The sequence below is a fragment of the Pistacia vera genome, unplaced genomic scaffold (genome assembly GCF_008641045.1).
Source record: "Pistacia vera cultivar Batoury unplaced genomic scaffold, PisVer_v2 Contig132, whole genome shotgun sequence".
Lineage (NCBI taxonomy): Eukaryota > Viridiplantae > Streptophyta > Magnoliopsida > Sapindales > Anacardiaceae > Pistacia > Pistacia vera.
In genome coordinates this window covers 1,273,552-1,291,660 of record NW_022195380.1, presented here as the reverse complement: position 1 = coordinate 1,291,660, position 18,109 = coordinate 1,273,552, and the positions used below count along the sequence as shown (strand labels likewise).

The following is an 18,109-nucleotide window of genomic DNA, read 5'->3' as shown; positions in this document are numbered from 1 at the left end:
GGAATCTTATTTATTTATTTATTTACACTTATCTTCTGACTGTAACAAAAGTTTTGGCCTTTTACACACGTATGGACATTAGTTGGAAAATGACAATAGAATATGAATTGAATAATATTTATTATAAGGTTGAATGACTTGCATCAAAATGTTTTGATTTGTATATTGGCGGTTTTGAGGTCAAATTTGTAAGTTCATGGGCTCTTTGAATTGATTCATAACCATCATAAATAGCTTTCCGAGTATAATAGGCTTCGTTTGGTTCGTTTTTGGGAATACTATTATTAGTATTCCCAAAACAGTTAAACAGTAAAATATCATTATTTTAAAAATATTATTCTATATTTTTTAATTTCTTTTAAATCTCCTAAATTTGTTAATTTAACTAAACACCCCCAAATATTTTTTTTAGAAACTGCACAAACACTCTGGCCACCCTTCGACGGTGGTGGTCGGCTATCCGTATTTACTGGGTGGGTTGGGGGTGTTTTTATTAACTTTTAATATTTTATTATAGGGATGTTTAGTAAATAAACAAATATAGGGGATATTTTTGATAATTTTTAAATCCTTCATCATAATATCCGCCCAATTTAATTTTTTTCAAAAGATTATTCTAAAAACTATCAGAATAATGAATCAAACGGAGCCATAAAGATTGATTCACAATCTAATCTTATAAACCTTTTTTTACAATCTTAACGTGACAACTCGCATAGATCAATTCATACTTAAGTAGACAAGACCTATTGCGAACTGTTACGTCAAGGTTGTGAGAAAAAGTTTGTGAAATTTGATTACAAGTGTAAGATTGTCTTTATGAATACTGACTCAAACACATTGACGAATCGTACTCAAATAAATAAGTTGTTACTTAAGCAAAACGTGTGAGTCTCTAGTCTTTCTCAATTAAGTGATAGATGGAGCATTGAAGCTACCATTAAACGTTTTATTAGCAGGTTAATAGATCACTTCATTACACCATACACATCCTACATTAAGTAAAGATTTTGAGACAATAAACTCAACTTTGTGTTTTAAGTATCCAAATACAATTTCTTTATACGAAATCTCTTATTTAATGACTAACATTATTGAATAATCATAAAACGATAACATAAAACTAACTCACTCTTGGGTAAAGTGATAGGACAAACTTTAAAATGTGTGGTTAAAGTGTATAGTCTTAATTTTGAATCTCCCCAGTTTTCGAGATTTAAGTAGATGATTATAACGATTGAGTTTTTAAAGGATATTATGCTAGTTATCTATAGAGATTAATTAATGTGTAGCAAGCTAGTCCGAGCTCACCAAATTAACATAAAATTGTGATGTTATTTTCAACTCAAACACTAATCATGCTCTAAATCCACCCAAGCTAGCCCAGATAACATCATAAATCAGTGACATTATTTTTTACTTGAAGCCTAATCATACTGTAAATCCACTCTACTTAAAAAAAAATAATAATGGCTTTGTTTGGTTGGATTTTGGGAACACTACTTTTAGTATTCCCAAAAAAGTTAAACAGTAAAATACCAAAAAACTCACAATATTATTCAACTTTATTTAATATTTTTTAAACCCCCTAAATTTGTTAATTCAATTAAATACCCCTAAATATTTTTAATATTTTTGTTACGGCGACTCCGGCCACCCTCTGGCGGTGGTGGCCGGCTGTCCGTATTTGAGGGTGGATTGGAGGTATTTTTATTAATTTTTAATGTTTTATTATAAGGGGTGTTTTATAAAAAAACAAACATAAGGGATATTTTATTAATTGTTAAGCAAACGGAGCCAATAATATTTAAAAAAAGAAAAACGTGTTTGCCGACTAATCAAGAACAAGACAGAACAGCCGGTCCAACGTGTGAATTCTCCAAATTTGATTCGTCAAAAACTCCGTTGGTCCCTTTCGCTTTTAGTTTCAATGCCACGTGTACGGCCATGATCTTCCCAAAACTTGTGGAAAATTTAGACACCCCCTAAGTTTTAGTATTTAACATATTCTCTCATAGATTTTAGAAACTAATAAACACGGCCCCCCAAAAGTTATATTATAATAAAATCAGGAAATTAAGTTTTGGAGAAATAAGGAATTAGCTTCCACTATTACCCTTTCTCTATTAAGGGTAGTCTTAACCTATACCCTTATTAAGAATACAAGAAAATAAAATATTTACTTATTTCAATTCATATTATGTACAAAAAGGAAAAATAAAAAAGCATACTTTTGTATACATCAAAATGCTAGAATGTTACGTGTATCCTAAGGATATACATTATGACAACCCATTTAGTATAATAATATTACCAATATAATTAACACATTATTTCTCTATCATTAATATAAGTGAAACCGACATTTACATCATTAAATATTGATTAGAGGTAATGACATTGATTAATAATCCCTCTTAGGTTTCAAAAATTACACATATCTTCTTATAGTTGGTGAATAGTTAGAAACTATCTTGTTAAAAATGATGGGTATTTACCTAATTACCCTCTTGTCGTTTTTTTTAATATCTAAAGTTTAGTGATTAACTATAGGGAGGGGGATTTGTGTTATTTCTAAAACATTAAATTCTATTTAATTATGATGGTTATGACAGTTGACCAACTTGAGTGGGGGAGGTGGATTCCTCAATGAAAAATTTCATTTACAACCTCATATTTTTACTATGGAATTTCTCCCATAAATTGAGATTAAATATTTCATTCTATCCATTATTTTGATTTTATTAACCTTATAATTTGTAAAGTAAAAGTATAATAATCATTAGCCCCTACTTTAGGGACTTTTTTTAAATTATTTTAAACTTATGGAGTTTCGAGTATAGCTCAAAACATTAGGGGTGTCAAAAATATCCTAAACTTACAAAATCTGGTACCTTTCTCTGAGTCTCTCTTCCCGGAGATGACAACTCTCTCCCCTTTTCTCTCTCCAGTGATTGCAAAATTTGAAAATAATAACAATTAACAGAAAACCCCCCACACCCACAGAGAGAGAGAGAGAGAGAGAAAGAGAGTGGTCAAGAAATGGACACCACATCGACGGGAAAGAAGGTGGGCAGCCAGGGATCCGGCTCCGACACCAGCAGCGGTGCTGGCAGCCATGAGGGTGGTAGTGGTGGTGGAGGAGGAGCCACCGTTGGTGGTGGTGGTAGATATAAGCAGCTGAAATTGTTTGAGTACTGTGGGTGGGTTTTTCATCTGGGCGTGAATTCAATTGGGCATGAATATTGCCATCTTCGGTTCCTCTGCATTCGAGGCAAATACGTTGAGATGTATAAACGTGATCCTCATGAAAATCCCGGCATTGTACGTTTCTGTTTAAATTTAATGTTAAAGTTTGATGCCAAAATTTAGATTTTTAGATTTAGTTTTGTTCATTTCTATTGCTGGATTGATTTGCTGCTTGTTTTATAGCAATGAGAGGTAGATAAAATCTTAATGGTTAGATATAGTTGGTTCTGTAATTTTACAATGATATTTGTAACCTGCAACATCATATTAGTAACATTCAATGTTTACCATCTGGTAATAGAATATTTTTTTATTATTAATAGGATAGTAGTTATTTATTTATTTTTCTGTGTAGGAATAAGATCCCAATGAATATTTGGTAGGAAACAAATCTATGCTATATTCTTAATGCTTTTATGTTATAATCAGTACCGTAATTTTATGTTGTGTTACCGGACGGATTCCTTTAACCAGATGCTTCTGAACTGTATATTAGTGATATTATATTAGTAAGTGGTAAACAGATATTTCGTTGCTAATATGATGGTTGTAAACCATTACCAATAGATGTTATTCCGGTAAAATTTCTGGGATTTTAGTCCTGTTAACCTAGCCTTTTTTTTTTTAAAAAAAAAAAAAATTAGGATTGAGACTTCAAGGATGTTTGGAAACAGATCAATGCTTGTCAAAAAATTACAAAAAAGTTACTCTTAATTAGTGAAATATGGGTGCTAAGTCTAGTGTTGGAGATTTTGGATTTTTAGTGTTGGAGATTTTCCAAGTCTGGAGCATGTGGCTGTCTAGCTTGATTCTGCAGGTTGATTAACAGGTTATTTCAAACTGAAGCATGTGGGGAGCAGTTTGGTTTTACTTGACACTATGTAATTTTGGATTTGGCAATTTTGTTTATGTAAAATGGACATATACCATCTTAGTGTGGACTCATGTAAACAAAAGCTTAGTACATGTTGATTTATCTTGGTTTAAACACAATTTCAACCTCTGTAATTTATTTTTCAGAAACCTATTAGGAGGGGAACAATAGGGCCTACATTCATGGTGGAGGAGCTAGGGCGTCGGAGGGTCAACCATGGGGTAAGTCCCAGAAATTATTTATATGTCATTTACTTTTATTAAAGCAGTATTGAATTGTTTTTCTTATCAGGTCACATATTTTAATTCTTTTTTGAGTCTTTCTTTGACAAATCATTCTTCTAATAAAGCTGATCCTTTCCATGGTAGATTTTGGATCTTATTCTTTTGAGTAAATAGCTTGAGAAGCTAAATGATCATTTTTAAATTTTCTTTTGTGATCTCTTTGTAGGATGTTTATGTTATACGGCTTTACAACCGATTGGATGAGTCACAAAAGGGAGAGGTAAGTTGTACTTTCCTCTACTTCGCTCTTGCAATTATCACTACGTAGTTATAGACACTATATCTTATTAATTTTTGACATGTAATATCTTACAATGTGTGTAACAATTTAGAAGTTGTAGAAGGTTGTTGGTTTTTACCTAGAATCTTGTTACAAGTTATATGCTGTTGGACTGTTGGTTGACATCCTAGGCTGGTTCTATCCTCCCCAACAGGACTTTTGAAATAATTCAAGATTGAATTGTTGAATATTTATAAAGCAACCAAAGGAAGTAAATGCTAAACAGAAAATAGGTGGTTTCCAAAATAACTTATTTGATATGCCACACTTTCAGGGTCTTATTTTTTTTTTTTTTCAAACAACATATTCTAATTGCATTGAATAATTCAAATTTAGTCCACAAGAAGATACAGAATGATGAGAGATTTCAATTTGGAATTTGATAAAGGGGAGGAACAATATAAAATCAAGTTTTTGATTTACTATTTTGACAGGGAGGGATGATTATTTACCACAAATCATGGTACAGATTTGTTTCTCTCTCTTAGTTTTTTGATTCTTGGTGACACCTATTCCACGATGTTTCTTATCACCTAAATCATAGCAAACGTTTAAAGGTTTCTGGTAAAAAAAAAAAAAAAAGTGAATCAAATTTATGAATATGGTAGCATAGCCTTTCATATAAATCCACCCATTAATTTTTTTTTTATTTTATAAAAAAGAAAAAACTTCAGTCATAAAAGATTCCCTGTAAGATTCAAAATCAATTTTCTGTTTGCAGATGTTCGATTTTTGCCAAAGTGTCTCTTAAATTAATGAATTTTTTTTCCCTTCAAGATTGCTTGTGCCAAAGCTGGAGAAGCTCGGAAATGGATGGAAGCATTTGATCATGCCAAGCAACAGGTACGAGTAAATCAGATAAATTGTTGTGCTTAATGCTGTCGAAGTCATATACTATGTTGGGCCTGCATCTTCTTGTAAGATCAGCATTATAGTGTTTGACTGCCGTTCTATTAAATCCTTAATCTCTATCCACATCTTCCTTTTCTTAGAGTTTAATGTACTATGGAACTTATGATGAAATTGAATCACCGTCATTAGTTAACACAATTTTTACAAGTATTATGCTTAATGTTTGACATGTTATAAATTTTTATAGGCTGAATTGGAGCTTTCAAGGGGCAGCAACAGAATCAAATTGAACACGGAGGAAGAGTATGTTTACTATTTGCTGTTTATCTTGCATTTGGGGAGATTTTTACAAATGACCTGGATGGATAGATTTCATCTTTCAATTATGTCAGTTAAGTTGTGGTGGAAATTTCAGTTAAAGAATAGCACTTGGTTGTGGTTTCCAACCAGCTAACTTGTTTCTCACAAAGTGAACTAGGATCATATCTCAGTAACACTAAAGACATGGCATTTATGGGATAGGGGAGAGAAATTCCCTGTTCTGTAGTCTACTGGCTCAATGAGCCTCCACCAAACGTTATCGAGCTCATCACTTTAATTGAGGGATGTTTAGTGCTTCATTTGATGAAAGAAAATATAATTTTTACCTAATCAAGGATGGAGATTTCAGTTTAGTGTTGATCTTGATCTCTGTAATATTGTATAATGTAATCGAAGAGTATATTAAGTGTCTCTTATGTAATTAGTTATACTTGAATTATGATCTTCTCTTGTTTTATTGTGGAAGGATCAATTTGGATGGGCATCGACCTAGAGTAAGGAGATATGCTCGTGGATTAAAAAAGCTCATAAGAATCGGGCATGGTAAGGTGGTGTTGCTCATTTTTTGTTTTTGATTTTTTCATGATTTTTTTGGGTAAATGGGCTTCCCCAAAGTTTTGCTAAAATATAGATGGACCCCATTGTATTATGAGTATATATATACGGGTTGGGATACTATGAATTAAATTTTTTGACTTAATTTTTTACATTTCTTGTGAGTGGTTGATCTTTGTTTATCCAAAGGTGATAAGATAAAGATTCAAGGTAGCTACATTTAATGCTAACTCATCATCTTTCATCACTGTTTGATCAATAAAGATGAACGGTTCACCACGAGTGTCAAAAAATTAAGTTACAGTATCCTGACCTTATATATGTATATATATAACTCATGGCACTTGTAAGTTTCAACACAGTGTACATGGTCCACTTCTGGATTACACAAGTTAAAAAGAATGGGCTCTCCCTTTGCATTTCATATTAATTCTTGAACTGAATGTAACAGCATTTCATACTTAATTATTTAGATGACGGTATAGCTTCTCATCATGCATTTCATGAAACATTCTAGACTTGGTACTTCTGCAGCCCTTTTTTGTCAATCTGTTTGGAATGCATTGTGAGAATCCGGTCAATGTGTGGCCTGCCAGTTGTGATCCACTGTAATTATGTTTTCAAATTTTTGGAGTCTATAACTCTGTTATGGACCTTTTTTTTCTCAAAAGAAGGTTTAATGCCTTTGGAGGTTTTCATCGGTAGTTTGTATTTATGATATTAGCTAACATATTTTCATTTCACTTGGATTGAGCAGAAATTTAATTCATTTTCATTATTTTCAATCTTGAAATGGTGACAGGTCCAGAGACACTTTTGCAGCAATCCTCGGATTTGGGTGGTAGGGCAGATGGGTACTTTGAAGGGGACATTGGAGATGTAATTGAAGCACAAGAATGGAAATGTGTTCGTACAATAAATGGTATATTTCTCTCAACCATTTTCTGTATGGAAGTTTTTCTGACTCTTATATATGATTAGTTACCCCTTCCAAAAAAGAACAAAATTTTAGGCAATATCATATGTTGAAACATAAGATTCAGGTGTAGATTGAGAATGCATTGTAAGATTCTAACAGAGAGTCTGAAGAAATTAGTCTATGCATGTAGATTTTATTAGCTGCAAATTTATGTTATATGGGCTGGTGAATACAAGTTAAAAGTTCCTTTCTGTGCTTGAAATAAGAAGAAAAATTTCATCATTTGGTATTATTTTATAAGTTTATAGATGCCCAAATTAAAGATGTGGAGAATTTAGTGTTAATAGAGAAAAGTTTCAATTGTCCTTCCTGCTTGAGACATTTTCTTTTTGGTTTCAGGTGTTAGAATCTTTGAGGATGTTTCTGACACTAAGGTATTTATTAAAATACCGTATCATCTTGCTTTTGTATTTTACAATATGGTTCCATCTCTCTGTGGAATTGAAATTGTACAGTTTTTATCAACTTGATAAATGCCTCAGGTTCTCCACTGTCTGCTTTTTCTTATTGTAGAGTGGTAAAGGTGCTCTTGTGAAAGCCGTAGGTGTTATTGATGCAGATGCAGATACTGTTTTTGAGGTGGTCTTAAACCTTGATCGACACCAAAGATACGAGTAAGTTTCTTGATTTGTGTTACGGAGTTATTTTCTGTGGTTATACCACTTCATCTCTCTAAAAGTTATCTTTTCAGGTGGGATATGTTGACAGGTGACTTGGAGCTGATAGATTCTTATAATGGACACTACGATGTTGTGTATGGCATGTTTGACCCAAAGTACCTAACTCGGTAATATTCTTGGAGAAAATTATAGGTTTTTTTTTCCTTATCGTTTCTTCTTCATCTCTTCCTTTTGTTTGGGCTGACTAGTTGTAGTTCTTCACTTATCTTGGGGCTATTTCTGAAACCTAAACCTTGATAGTGTGGAAATTTGTGATATATCATATCCAGCCCAATTAGGTGGCACCTGGGGTAGTTGAATTCTTGACCTCTTTTCTTTGAAACCAAAGGCCTTTACCACTTAACTCAACCCTCAAGGTTAGCCAAGGGTAAGAGCTTTAGATTAGGTTAATTTAGTATTCACAAATTTAGAAGTCCATATCTACTTAGTTAATTTATGGGTCCAAATGTATCATTGTTTATACCATAAAATTCTCTTCCTCCTCTATTTTGTTCTCATACATGATTTTTGTTAAATTATAGGTCCAAATGTATCGTTGTTTATACCATAAAATTCTCTTCCTCCTCTATTTGGTGCATACATGATTTTTGTTGTATTATGTGTTTTGCAGGTGGCATTCCAAGAGAGATTTTGTCTTCTCTAGGCAATGGTTTCGTTGTCAAGATGGAACATACAGTAAGAGTTATAATTGCCATGTTTAGCTGACTAGAGTTGCTTCATATAATTATTAATTGAGATGTTATGCATTTATAAAGCCAAAGTCTGCAAAGTTTGTCGTTGCTTTATGTAGTTCAAAAAAAGAAGTTCAAGATACTGCTTCCCTTTGTACTTGGCACTGACATAATTTTATTTATTCAGCAATTTTGCAATTTCCTGTCACAAACAAGAAGAAGCCTCCAAAATCTGGATACCGACGTACAAAAATTAATCGTAAGTGATTTTATTTTCTAAAATTGGAGAACTTGTGGAATATCTAAATCATTTTTTGTTTTATATGGCTTGGCGGATATGTTTGTCTTTCTTGTTGTCTTTTGCATGTTAGTTGGCTGCTATTCAATATTGCATATTACTATTTCTGACTAGAATAGAGTTAATGGGACGCCTTATGCATTAAGCATGTGGAACTCATGTTATCTGTTTTCACTGGACTTCAAATTCTTGCTTTCAGACAATAGTTTCTGCTTTTATAAATTTGGTTCTTTTAAAATTTATATGCACATTACTGGATGCTGAAAAGTAGACTTATTTACCGTACCAGTTATATGTTCCAAATCTTTGGTACAGATTATTTCACCTACCTTGTTAGGTTCTTATTTATGTACATTGGTGACATGGAATTTATGATGTGAGTTTCCACTGGTCATTGCTGATTGTATAACTAAATATTTTTTAGTTTCACATATCTTCCAGTGACCAAATTTGTGTCTCTACTTTTGATATTAGATACTATGTATAAAACAAGTGAATCTTCATTAACTGAATTTATTTTCTTTGTTCAATTTATGAATTGTAGCATCCACTTGGGAGATTAGAAGTTTAAATACGCCAATGGGTTCAAATGGTGCAAAGTGTCTTGTGACACAAATGTTAGAGATACAGTCAAAAGGCTGGTGTAAATGGAAGACAAATACCGGCACAAACTTTGAAAAGACTACCCCTTTTGCATTATTAAGCCAAGTGGCAGGTTAGTCAATTAATTTCTTTTCTAATCTATCATCTAAATGTTTTAATAGCTCTAATACCGTCACGTGTATATGTTAACTCAACTAACAAGGTCTATGATCCGCATTGGGAAAAGTGAGTTTTCCAGATTGCGACACCTATAGAGTTTTGATCAGATTAGACAATTGCCTTCAGGGTTCTAAGGAACATCACCATTTTGTTCAAGCAAAGTGAATGTGAAACCAATGATGTTGTGTTGTAGAGATTGCTTAGATTTTTTTATTGCAGTGCCAGTTACTTTTCCAGTTAATCATTATTCAGGTCTAAAGGAATATATTGGAGCAAATCCAAATCCCAAAAGTGGATCTTCAACTGTGGTTATTCAATCAAAGTTTTCGGATGCCTCATCTTCCATCGGCGATTATGAGGATGAAGAAGACATGCAGGAGCAGTTTTATGATGCAATTGCTTCTGACTCATCATCCTCAGAAGATGAAGAGAGTGATGATGGTGATGAAGACAGTAATGATGGCAATGAAGTTGATAAGAAGGTTTTGTTTTTTCCACTCTGTTTGCGCTGTCTAAAAGTTTCTGAAAATGGACAACAAAATGTTGTAACTCTATCATAGAATTTAAGTTGTTTGTTTCAATCCATGCTGTTGAAAAGGTGTAGAATTGATATTAGTCTTTCATCTTGTTCAGGACAAGAAAGTGAAGCTAAAGAATGTCGTGTGGGCCATGACAGGCTTAGCTTTGAAGCGAACTTCAGGTCCTCTCTTTGCTTAAAACTTGTCTTTGGGAATGTTTATTAGCCAATAATGCAATGGTTTATTTTTTATTGTCAGAAGTCTTAGAGATTCTATTTGTTTTACATTGGTAGTTTGGTGTTCTATTTACTTGAAAGCTGAATATTGTAGATTATATTCTACCACCTGTTTCTAGGCGAGACATGACAAAATATAGTACTCTTGGACAGTTCATAATTGTGTTAAAAAACTTTTATCGTCCCACTCATGAAACTGCTGAGTCATCCTTTTTTGTATAATTAAGCAAATGTCCATTTATAACAAAAATTTCCGTACTTATTTTCCCGCTGCTTCACTACAAAAAGCTTAAAGTTGATCACTTTATCTTTTTTTCCTCCTCCTTTGGCTGTTAAATACTTAGTACTGAAATATTTAGACACGGTTAATGCAGTTTCAGATGCAAATAAGGAATTAGATTGTACTATACCTCCTGTCGTCATTGATCCTAGCCAGTTCCATGGTTCCCTGCAAAAAGGAGAGGATGGGACTGACTCTAATTGTTGGGCTTCTCCTAGTGGCAAGGGTTTTATGATCCGAGGAAAGACTTACCTAAAAGATAATTCCAAGGTGGTTTTCCTTTCCTTCTAATACATATCATATTCACATTAATTCTGCAGAATGTTGAATTGTTGATTAGTGAATATATATATATGTTTTTTTCTTTCAGGTAATGGGTGGAGATCCCTTGCTCAAACTCATTGCAGTTGAATGGTTCAAAGTTGAAAAAACAGCCGATAGGGTTGCATTGCATCCCAAGTGTCTAGTTCAGGTAGAAATTTGATTCTCATTTCCGCCTTATTTTTTTCTATCTTATGGGCAAAGGTTAAATGTAGAGACACCGGAGTTTGGAATCACCCACAACATATCTTTCTGTAATTTCTGCTTTGTTAGAAATATACAGTCCAGTTTCTGTCGGTGACTGCTGGTTGACCTTTATTTGTGGCTTACATTTTTATATCATTAATGGAACCTGTTTCTGCTTCTAATCAACAAAATGCATTCGTACTTTTGGGTTATACTGTCCTGACTTCTTTGTTACCATTCTCAAATTTGAAAATTGTTTAAGGGATGAAAAAGGATCTTTCTCTTGTAATGATCCTTTTGTAGTTGGAAGAGTTGAACCTGTACCTCACTCAGTTACCAATTGCAATTGTTGAGAATTGCCTGATCAGTGACATTTGATGATTGGAGTACATTCACATTTTTGTCTCTACAATCAATGTTACTTTTTACAGTTTATTTTAATTTTCTTATGCAATGTCTTTGATGCATAAAGAAACTTTTGTTTTCATGCTAGCTTCTAGAAAAATAATGGGAAGAATGTCTAAAATTTGAGACAATAGGCATTTCATTTAGACTTGGAAAGCATCTAAAAATGTTTGAGTTTTCTGGTCAAAATTTTTTTGGAAATTAATTATCCTTCTATAATCTTAACTGCTTTTTCCTCAATTTCAGTCAGAAGCAGGGAAAAAGCTTCCATTTATCTTAGTCATTAATCTCCAGGTACATACTCGATGATTTGTAATTATCTAATATTTTGATTATGATGATAGTTTTGATTTCTGGTGCTATGATTGTCATTGCTGCTTTGCAAGGAATAATTTATTTTCTGTTTCAGGTTCCAGCAAAACCAAATTATAGTTTGGTGCTCTACTATGCGTCAGAAAGGCCTCTAAATAAAAAGTCATTGTTAGGTCAGTTCGTGGATGGGACTGACATGTTTCGTGATGCAAGGTTTAAACTGATTCCGAGCATTGTTGAGGTATGAAGTGGTTAAGAAGCATGAAGATCAAGTAAAAATTTCGTAACTTTTATCTGCTTTGCCTTCAGGATGCTGAGTAGTGAATTTTATAATTGTTTCAGGGGTATTGGATGGTCAAACGTGCAGTTGGGACAAAAGCATGTCTGTTGGGGAAGGCTGTAACGTGCAAATACCTCAGACAAGACAATTTTCTGGAGGTATCCTTTCCTTCCATTATCTGTTTTTTTTTTTTTTCCTTTCCTTTGTTTAGCCATGCCAGTGGTCAATACTGTAATTTTTATTGGAGCACAATCACTTTGGAAGTGACCATCAATATTGAATTGTTTACGTTTATATATGTTTATCTGAAACTTGGAATGTTTCTGTTCTACCTTGACCCTAATCTTAAGTCTCCTTTATGTGTAGCATTCTCATTTTTTTTCTTTTTCTTCTCTCTTGGTGCGGTATAAGTATTTCTATGTGCATATTTTGTGCTTGGTTTTAAAGCAGGAGTTTTTCAAGATAGAATATGTTAAATTGGTACCGAACTTTTAGTAGTTCTGCTTGCTACTGTATTTTTAATGAACTATCTCCAAAACTTCTATTATGCAGATTGATGTAGATATTGGATCATCTTCTGTAGCAAGAAGTGTGATTGGCCTTGTCCTTGGATATGTAACAAGCTTAGTAGTCGATCTTGCAATTCTAATAGAGGTATGTGCTTCTGTGTTAGTAATTAAAACAGTCTAGATCTTTATGGCTGAGTTATATTATGGCATTATCTGTTCTTGTTTCTATCTACTGTTTTCTGATTCTCTGATATCTATTTTATCCTATTTTATGGACAAATTTCAATTACTTTATAATTTGATCCAACTGACTTGGATTCTTTCAAGTTGTAACCCTGAGGGCTTGCACATTGCACAAAATTTGATGTTGACTGCTACTACATTTGCAGGCAAAAGAAGAGTCAGAATTACCCGAGTATATTCTTGGGACAGTTCAGTTGAATCGCTTGAGGCCTGATTCTGCAGTACCCTTGAAGGTTTGAGGATTTTATATGTCAACTTCTTTTTCTTTCATCATCATGTTCAAAACATTAGTGCCATTATTTTGAGTGCACTCATTGTGCTAATTCTTCCATGGTTTAACGTAGCATTTTATCTTGTATATAGATTTGACCTTCAAATTTTATCGACATACATAATAGCATTCCTGTACAGTTTAATTTCAACCTTGATAAGTAGTTTATTGTGTCTCTTCTTGGATGGATCCCTCAAGAATATAAGTTCAAGATCGCATACAGATTGAATCATAAATAGTTGGACCTTCCATTGAAAGGAGTAAATGGCATTAACAACCCTTTTACGAACTACTAATATAGAATGAGAGTCGGAATTCTCTAAGAGAGAGAACGCGTCTGGTAGTTTAGTTAGAAATTAATTTCTGAAGAATAATGAACAATGAAAATGTGTCTGGTTAGTATTTGAAAGAGTGAAAGAGTTTCTGGAGAAGAAAAAAAAGGAGATATGCATGCTTTTCAAATCTTATTTTTTAAGACAACTTCTGGAAAATGAGTTCTGCATTTTCCAAATGGCTTCTGAACTTATCTGTTCAACGAGTTCATGAAATCTTCAAAACAAATTCATTACATTTTTGAACTTCCGTTTATCTATCATGCATTCATATCATTCTTGCATCTCTTTTCTCTAATTAATTTCATGACAAATGTGTTTTAGGATGTTTAAGCTCCCACTTAAGATGTCGGCGACTCCAATCACTGCCCACTCGGCGCAGGGCACGTGTCCTTAACAAGGTTAAAACAATCCTTGTCATACATTTGTTACAGGGGTGTACATGCAAGTTGCATAGTCTTTGATCTCCAAAGCAAAAACAATTTTGTTGTTTGAAATGAAAGTGGTTGTTTGAAATGAAAGTGGTGGCCCTTTGATCTTCAATCACTCACTTACTCCACCCACTTTGTCTAACGTTTATTATTTGTTTATATATATATGCTTTATGAATGATTGATTTCTTGTTTGAAAACTGTTTGATTTTTGTTTCTTGGCTCATTTTTTTCAGCACCCAACAAATCTTTGACAAAATGTCCCACTCCTCTTTCTTTATTAATCTCTTTATAAACTCAAAATTACCCTTCATTTCAATCCCTAAATCATCTCTAAATCAAGTTTAGCAATGGCCAGTTTGGTCACAGGGTTTAGTCTAACCTACCTCGAAAATAGCATAGGCTTTCAACATTAAACTCGTTTTATGTTATAAGTCTGACATTTTATAACTTCTAAATCAACAATAATGTTAGGTCTACAAACTTCTCTTATAACTCTTAACGTAGTAGTTCGTCATTGGTTAGTTGACAAATAGGCAAGTGAGACTCATACAAGCAGGTGAGATCCATTTAGCAAGTTGATCAATGACGAATTGTCACGTTAGAGACTGTGAAATTGGGTTGTGAACTTAACATTACTCCTATATCAAAAAATATATATAGCTAGTTTATGTGGAAAAATATATCTGTAACCTGATTCGATATATTCATGGTTGTATCTTTTTAGATGTGAATAGATAAAAAGGTGTCAAATCAATTGGGATTAATGAGTAAGTAAACCTAATTCTTTTGACTGAAATGGGAAGGAATCCAATTGAAGTGGAAAAATCTTTTCCTTTATTTTTTCCTAAAAAGAAGTGTTCTTTCCCAGCACACACGGCCACACAGTCGGTGCCATGTCTTTTTCAAAGGTGTATTTGAGAAATTTCTGTGAAACTGTAAAAGTTTTACCTTTTTTAGGCCATTGTTTGTGATCATAACTTTCGGTTAATGTTTTAGCCTCTTCCCCTTTTTCTGAGTTTTGATTACTTCTGTTTGAGATTCAAATTTCTACTACAGTATCAAGGTAACATTACCTCAAGTAAACATGTGAACGGTACACATACTGTCTAAATTTAAGACTCATGCGGTTACTGTAGTGAAATAGAATCGAAACATGTCGAGTATGTCTCGGATTCTTGTTTACATTTGTTTCTCTCGATTTATTATCGTCTATTATAATCACATGGTTTATGTTGTTACCGTGATGAAAAATATTTGAAACGTGTCAAATATGTCTCGATTTACTATTTACACTTGGTTTACCGTTCACACGTTGAAACCCTCTCTAATAATCGCACGATAGAATTTGGTCGGACTTGTCTATCTCTAGAAAGGTGTTACAGCACTTATCAAGAGAACCTCTATTGTAATCACAGGGCTTATGCAATTCCTATAATGAAAAATATCATAAAACATATCAAGTACGTCTCAATTTACTGTTCACTCTTGTGCGTTTTAGTTTATCGTTCACACATTGAGATCATCTTTATTAATTACAAGAGGGAATTTAGTAACGTTACCGGGCCTGTACATCCCTAAAAAGGTTTCACACTTTTGAATGGTTCACATAGGTAGCAGGGTTCATTTCAGAATTAACTTTCTCAGCAACTTTTCTCTGAAACAACATTAATGGAAGGAACCCTAATTATAACACACCTTTGGATTGCTTGAACCAAACAATTTCTTCACGGGCTGCTCACTGTGAAGAGTTTCAGAGGAGTTTTCTTGTGATGCCAAAACAAATTTAATTTAGTTTAAAGACCTTTCACTGTTTCCAATAAATGAAGCCTAATTTAAATCACAAAAACACAAAATATTTTTGTTTCAAAGTAATAAGAACAAAAGACAAGTTTTTTATGTCCATTGCAATTAAATTTTCATCATCACAACTTCAAACCCTCTTTGTCTTTGAAGATAAAAACTATTCGGATTTTGTTTCATTGTAGCCACCTAAAGTAGTAGCGGATCCAGAAATTTCTGTTAAGGTGGATCAAAATAAAAACTAATTATATATTAATATTTTTGTTAGAGTGGGCTAAAATCTATAAATTATACATATTAATAGTTAAAAAAAAAATTGAGGGTGGGCCATGACTAGGCTGTATCCGCCCCAGACCTCAAGAATTTATTTTATATGAATCTTGTCATTAACTTAACTTTGATGTATATGAGATTTTGGATTCAAGAGTTATATTTGGTTTGATAACAATATAGGATCAAATATTATAATTCTAAGAAGCTTAAAAATTATTTTGTTATCTCGTTTCTTGTTTTTAGCCTTTAGGTCATGAACGAAAGGGTTACTAAACTATAATATGATGGCTTAAAAAGCTTAAAAGAGGGAATGTGACTCGGTGAATTATCAAAATTGTCCCATTTTTATCTCTTGGGTCATGATTAAAAGGCTAAATATGAATCATAATCTGAAAGCTAGAAAAGCTTAAACAGAATAACGTTATCCTTACGACTTAACAAAACCCTTACACGACAATTATTGGAATGTATGAGATTTGGACCACAAAGGGGATGGGCTGCAAGTAGCCATTTTCTATTCTTCAAGAACACAAAAGGAAAAGGGTAAGATTCATCATAAATCAGAGAGAAAAAGGGGATTGCTTTTATCAAAACCATTGTCTTTTACCCTTTAGCTTCCATGCTCATGCAATTGTCACTTCATCACTAGGAAAAAAATCTAAAGATTTTAAATAAGATTTACTGCTGTCTTTTTTACTAGACTTTTACTTTAAATCGATTTATGCAAGGCTAACCTAATTTTCTTTGTTTGGTCAAAACCCCAATATCTAACTCCTAACTAACGCCCTCTTCTTCCTTTTGCATGTTATAAACACTTTTTAAAAAAATAACAGGTTGTCTCAGGTACGAACATTCGTATATTTTTACAATATAAACTTCGTTTATCAGTATTAATTAGTGATCAGTATCACACATCATTGAATAAAACAGATGGTTAGAACAAATTGAAGATAGAGTGAATAGATAAAAAGACTCAGATTAGATACCACATATGAGCATCCGTGATTTAAGTGAAAGACTATGACAGTTGGTTGTTGTGCTATTCTCCCCTGAGGATAGTCAATACCCATTTGAGTATCCGTGATTTTTAGCAATGGGTTGATGTGCTAATCTCCTACAAAAATTGGTCGAGATGCGCATAAAATAACCTGGACACAAGTTGTTATGTTAGTCAACCCTGAAGATTTGTCAAGATGCACGTAAGTTCACCGAATTCTAATTTATGGTTTTAGGTTAAGACTCTCTTATATTCTTTAGATTAAGAATTCTTATTTTTAAACACAAGAATATTAATGATGGCTTCATATAAAATATAATGAACCCATATCACAATTAATCAGTTTTGCCTGTACTATGAAATTTGGTCCATGATTCTTACCTACCTACAGGCTTATTAAAACAGTTAACACATTACACAATCATTATCCATCAATGAAAGATAAAGTTGTGAGCAGCTTTCATGATGCCTAATCACCTTTTAAGTATACAAAATCTTCCTCTTTTTACAGTTTATAAACTATTTATTTATATCAAAACTATATAGAACAGTTTTCGATGATAAATCTTGAGTTTGAAATTTTGTCTTTTAACGTTAAATGATATGGTTAAGCTGTTGATCAATATCATCTAAAGATGCAGATGACATCAATATCAGTAAGAGATACTGTCTAGCTTAATAATTATGCAAATTTTGGTAGAAAAAGTTGGGCGAGGAACCTCATAAACATATCTATAAAATGGATATATGCTCAAAAATAGCATAGCTTATAGGATTCTCTCCAGTGAAAGAGAAGATAAAGATGCCTTTCTCTGATTGTGATCAGGATAAATAAAAAGTTTTAATTCCTTAATGGCCAACACAATTTAAATTAATCCCTCCGGGGTCCCCTCTTGCCCCCAAAAGC

General features: G+C 33.0%; 1 protein-coding gene across 1 annotated transcript; it reads left to right on the top strand.

Moving 5' to 3' along the window:
* The first annotated feature begins 2,900 nt into the window (after nt 1-2,900).
* LOC116122135 (protein ENHANCED DISEASE RESISTANCE 2-like) lies at nt 2,901-13,334 on the top strand. Its single transcript, XM_031408039.1, has 22 exons — nt 2,901-3,324; nt 4,270-4,344; nt 4,574-4,627; nt 5,465-5,530; nt 5,787-5,842; nt 6,327-6,403; nt 7,218-7,337; nt 7,734-7,768; nt 7,908-8,008; nt 8,086-8,181; nt 8,685-8,749; nt 8,933-9,004; nt 9,588-9,758; nt 10,058-10,287; nt 10,439-10,505; nt 10,934-11,109; nt 11,210-11,311; nt 11,998-12,045; nt 12,161-12,304; nt 12,406-12,501; nt 12,896-12,997; nt 13,242-13,334. The coding sequence occupies exons 1-22, from the start codon at nt 3,043-3,045 to the stop codon at nt 13,332-13,334; spliced, it is 2,328 nt and encodes a 775-aa protein (XP_031263899.1). The 5' UTR covers nt 2,901-3,042.
* The last annotated feature ends 4,775 nt before the right edge of the window (nt 13,335-18,109 follow it).

Excerpts from the sequence above, each read along its gene's own strand:
- LOC116122135 (XM_031408039.1), top strand. The coding sequence starts at position 3,043 with ATGGACACCACATCGACGGGAAAGAAGGTGGGCAGCCAGGGATCCGGC. Across the intron at positions 8,182-8,684 it reads GACCCAAAGTACCTAACTCG|GTGGCATTCCAAGAGAGATT; the intron begins GTAATATTCTTG and ends TGTGTTTTGCAG. Across the intron at positions 11,110-11,209 it reads ACCTAAAAGATAATTCCAAG|GTAATGGGTGGAGATCCCTT; the intron begins GTGGTTTTCCTT and ends TTTTTCTTTCAG.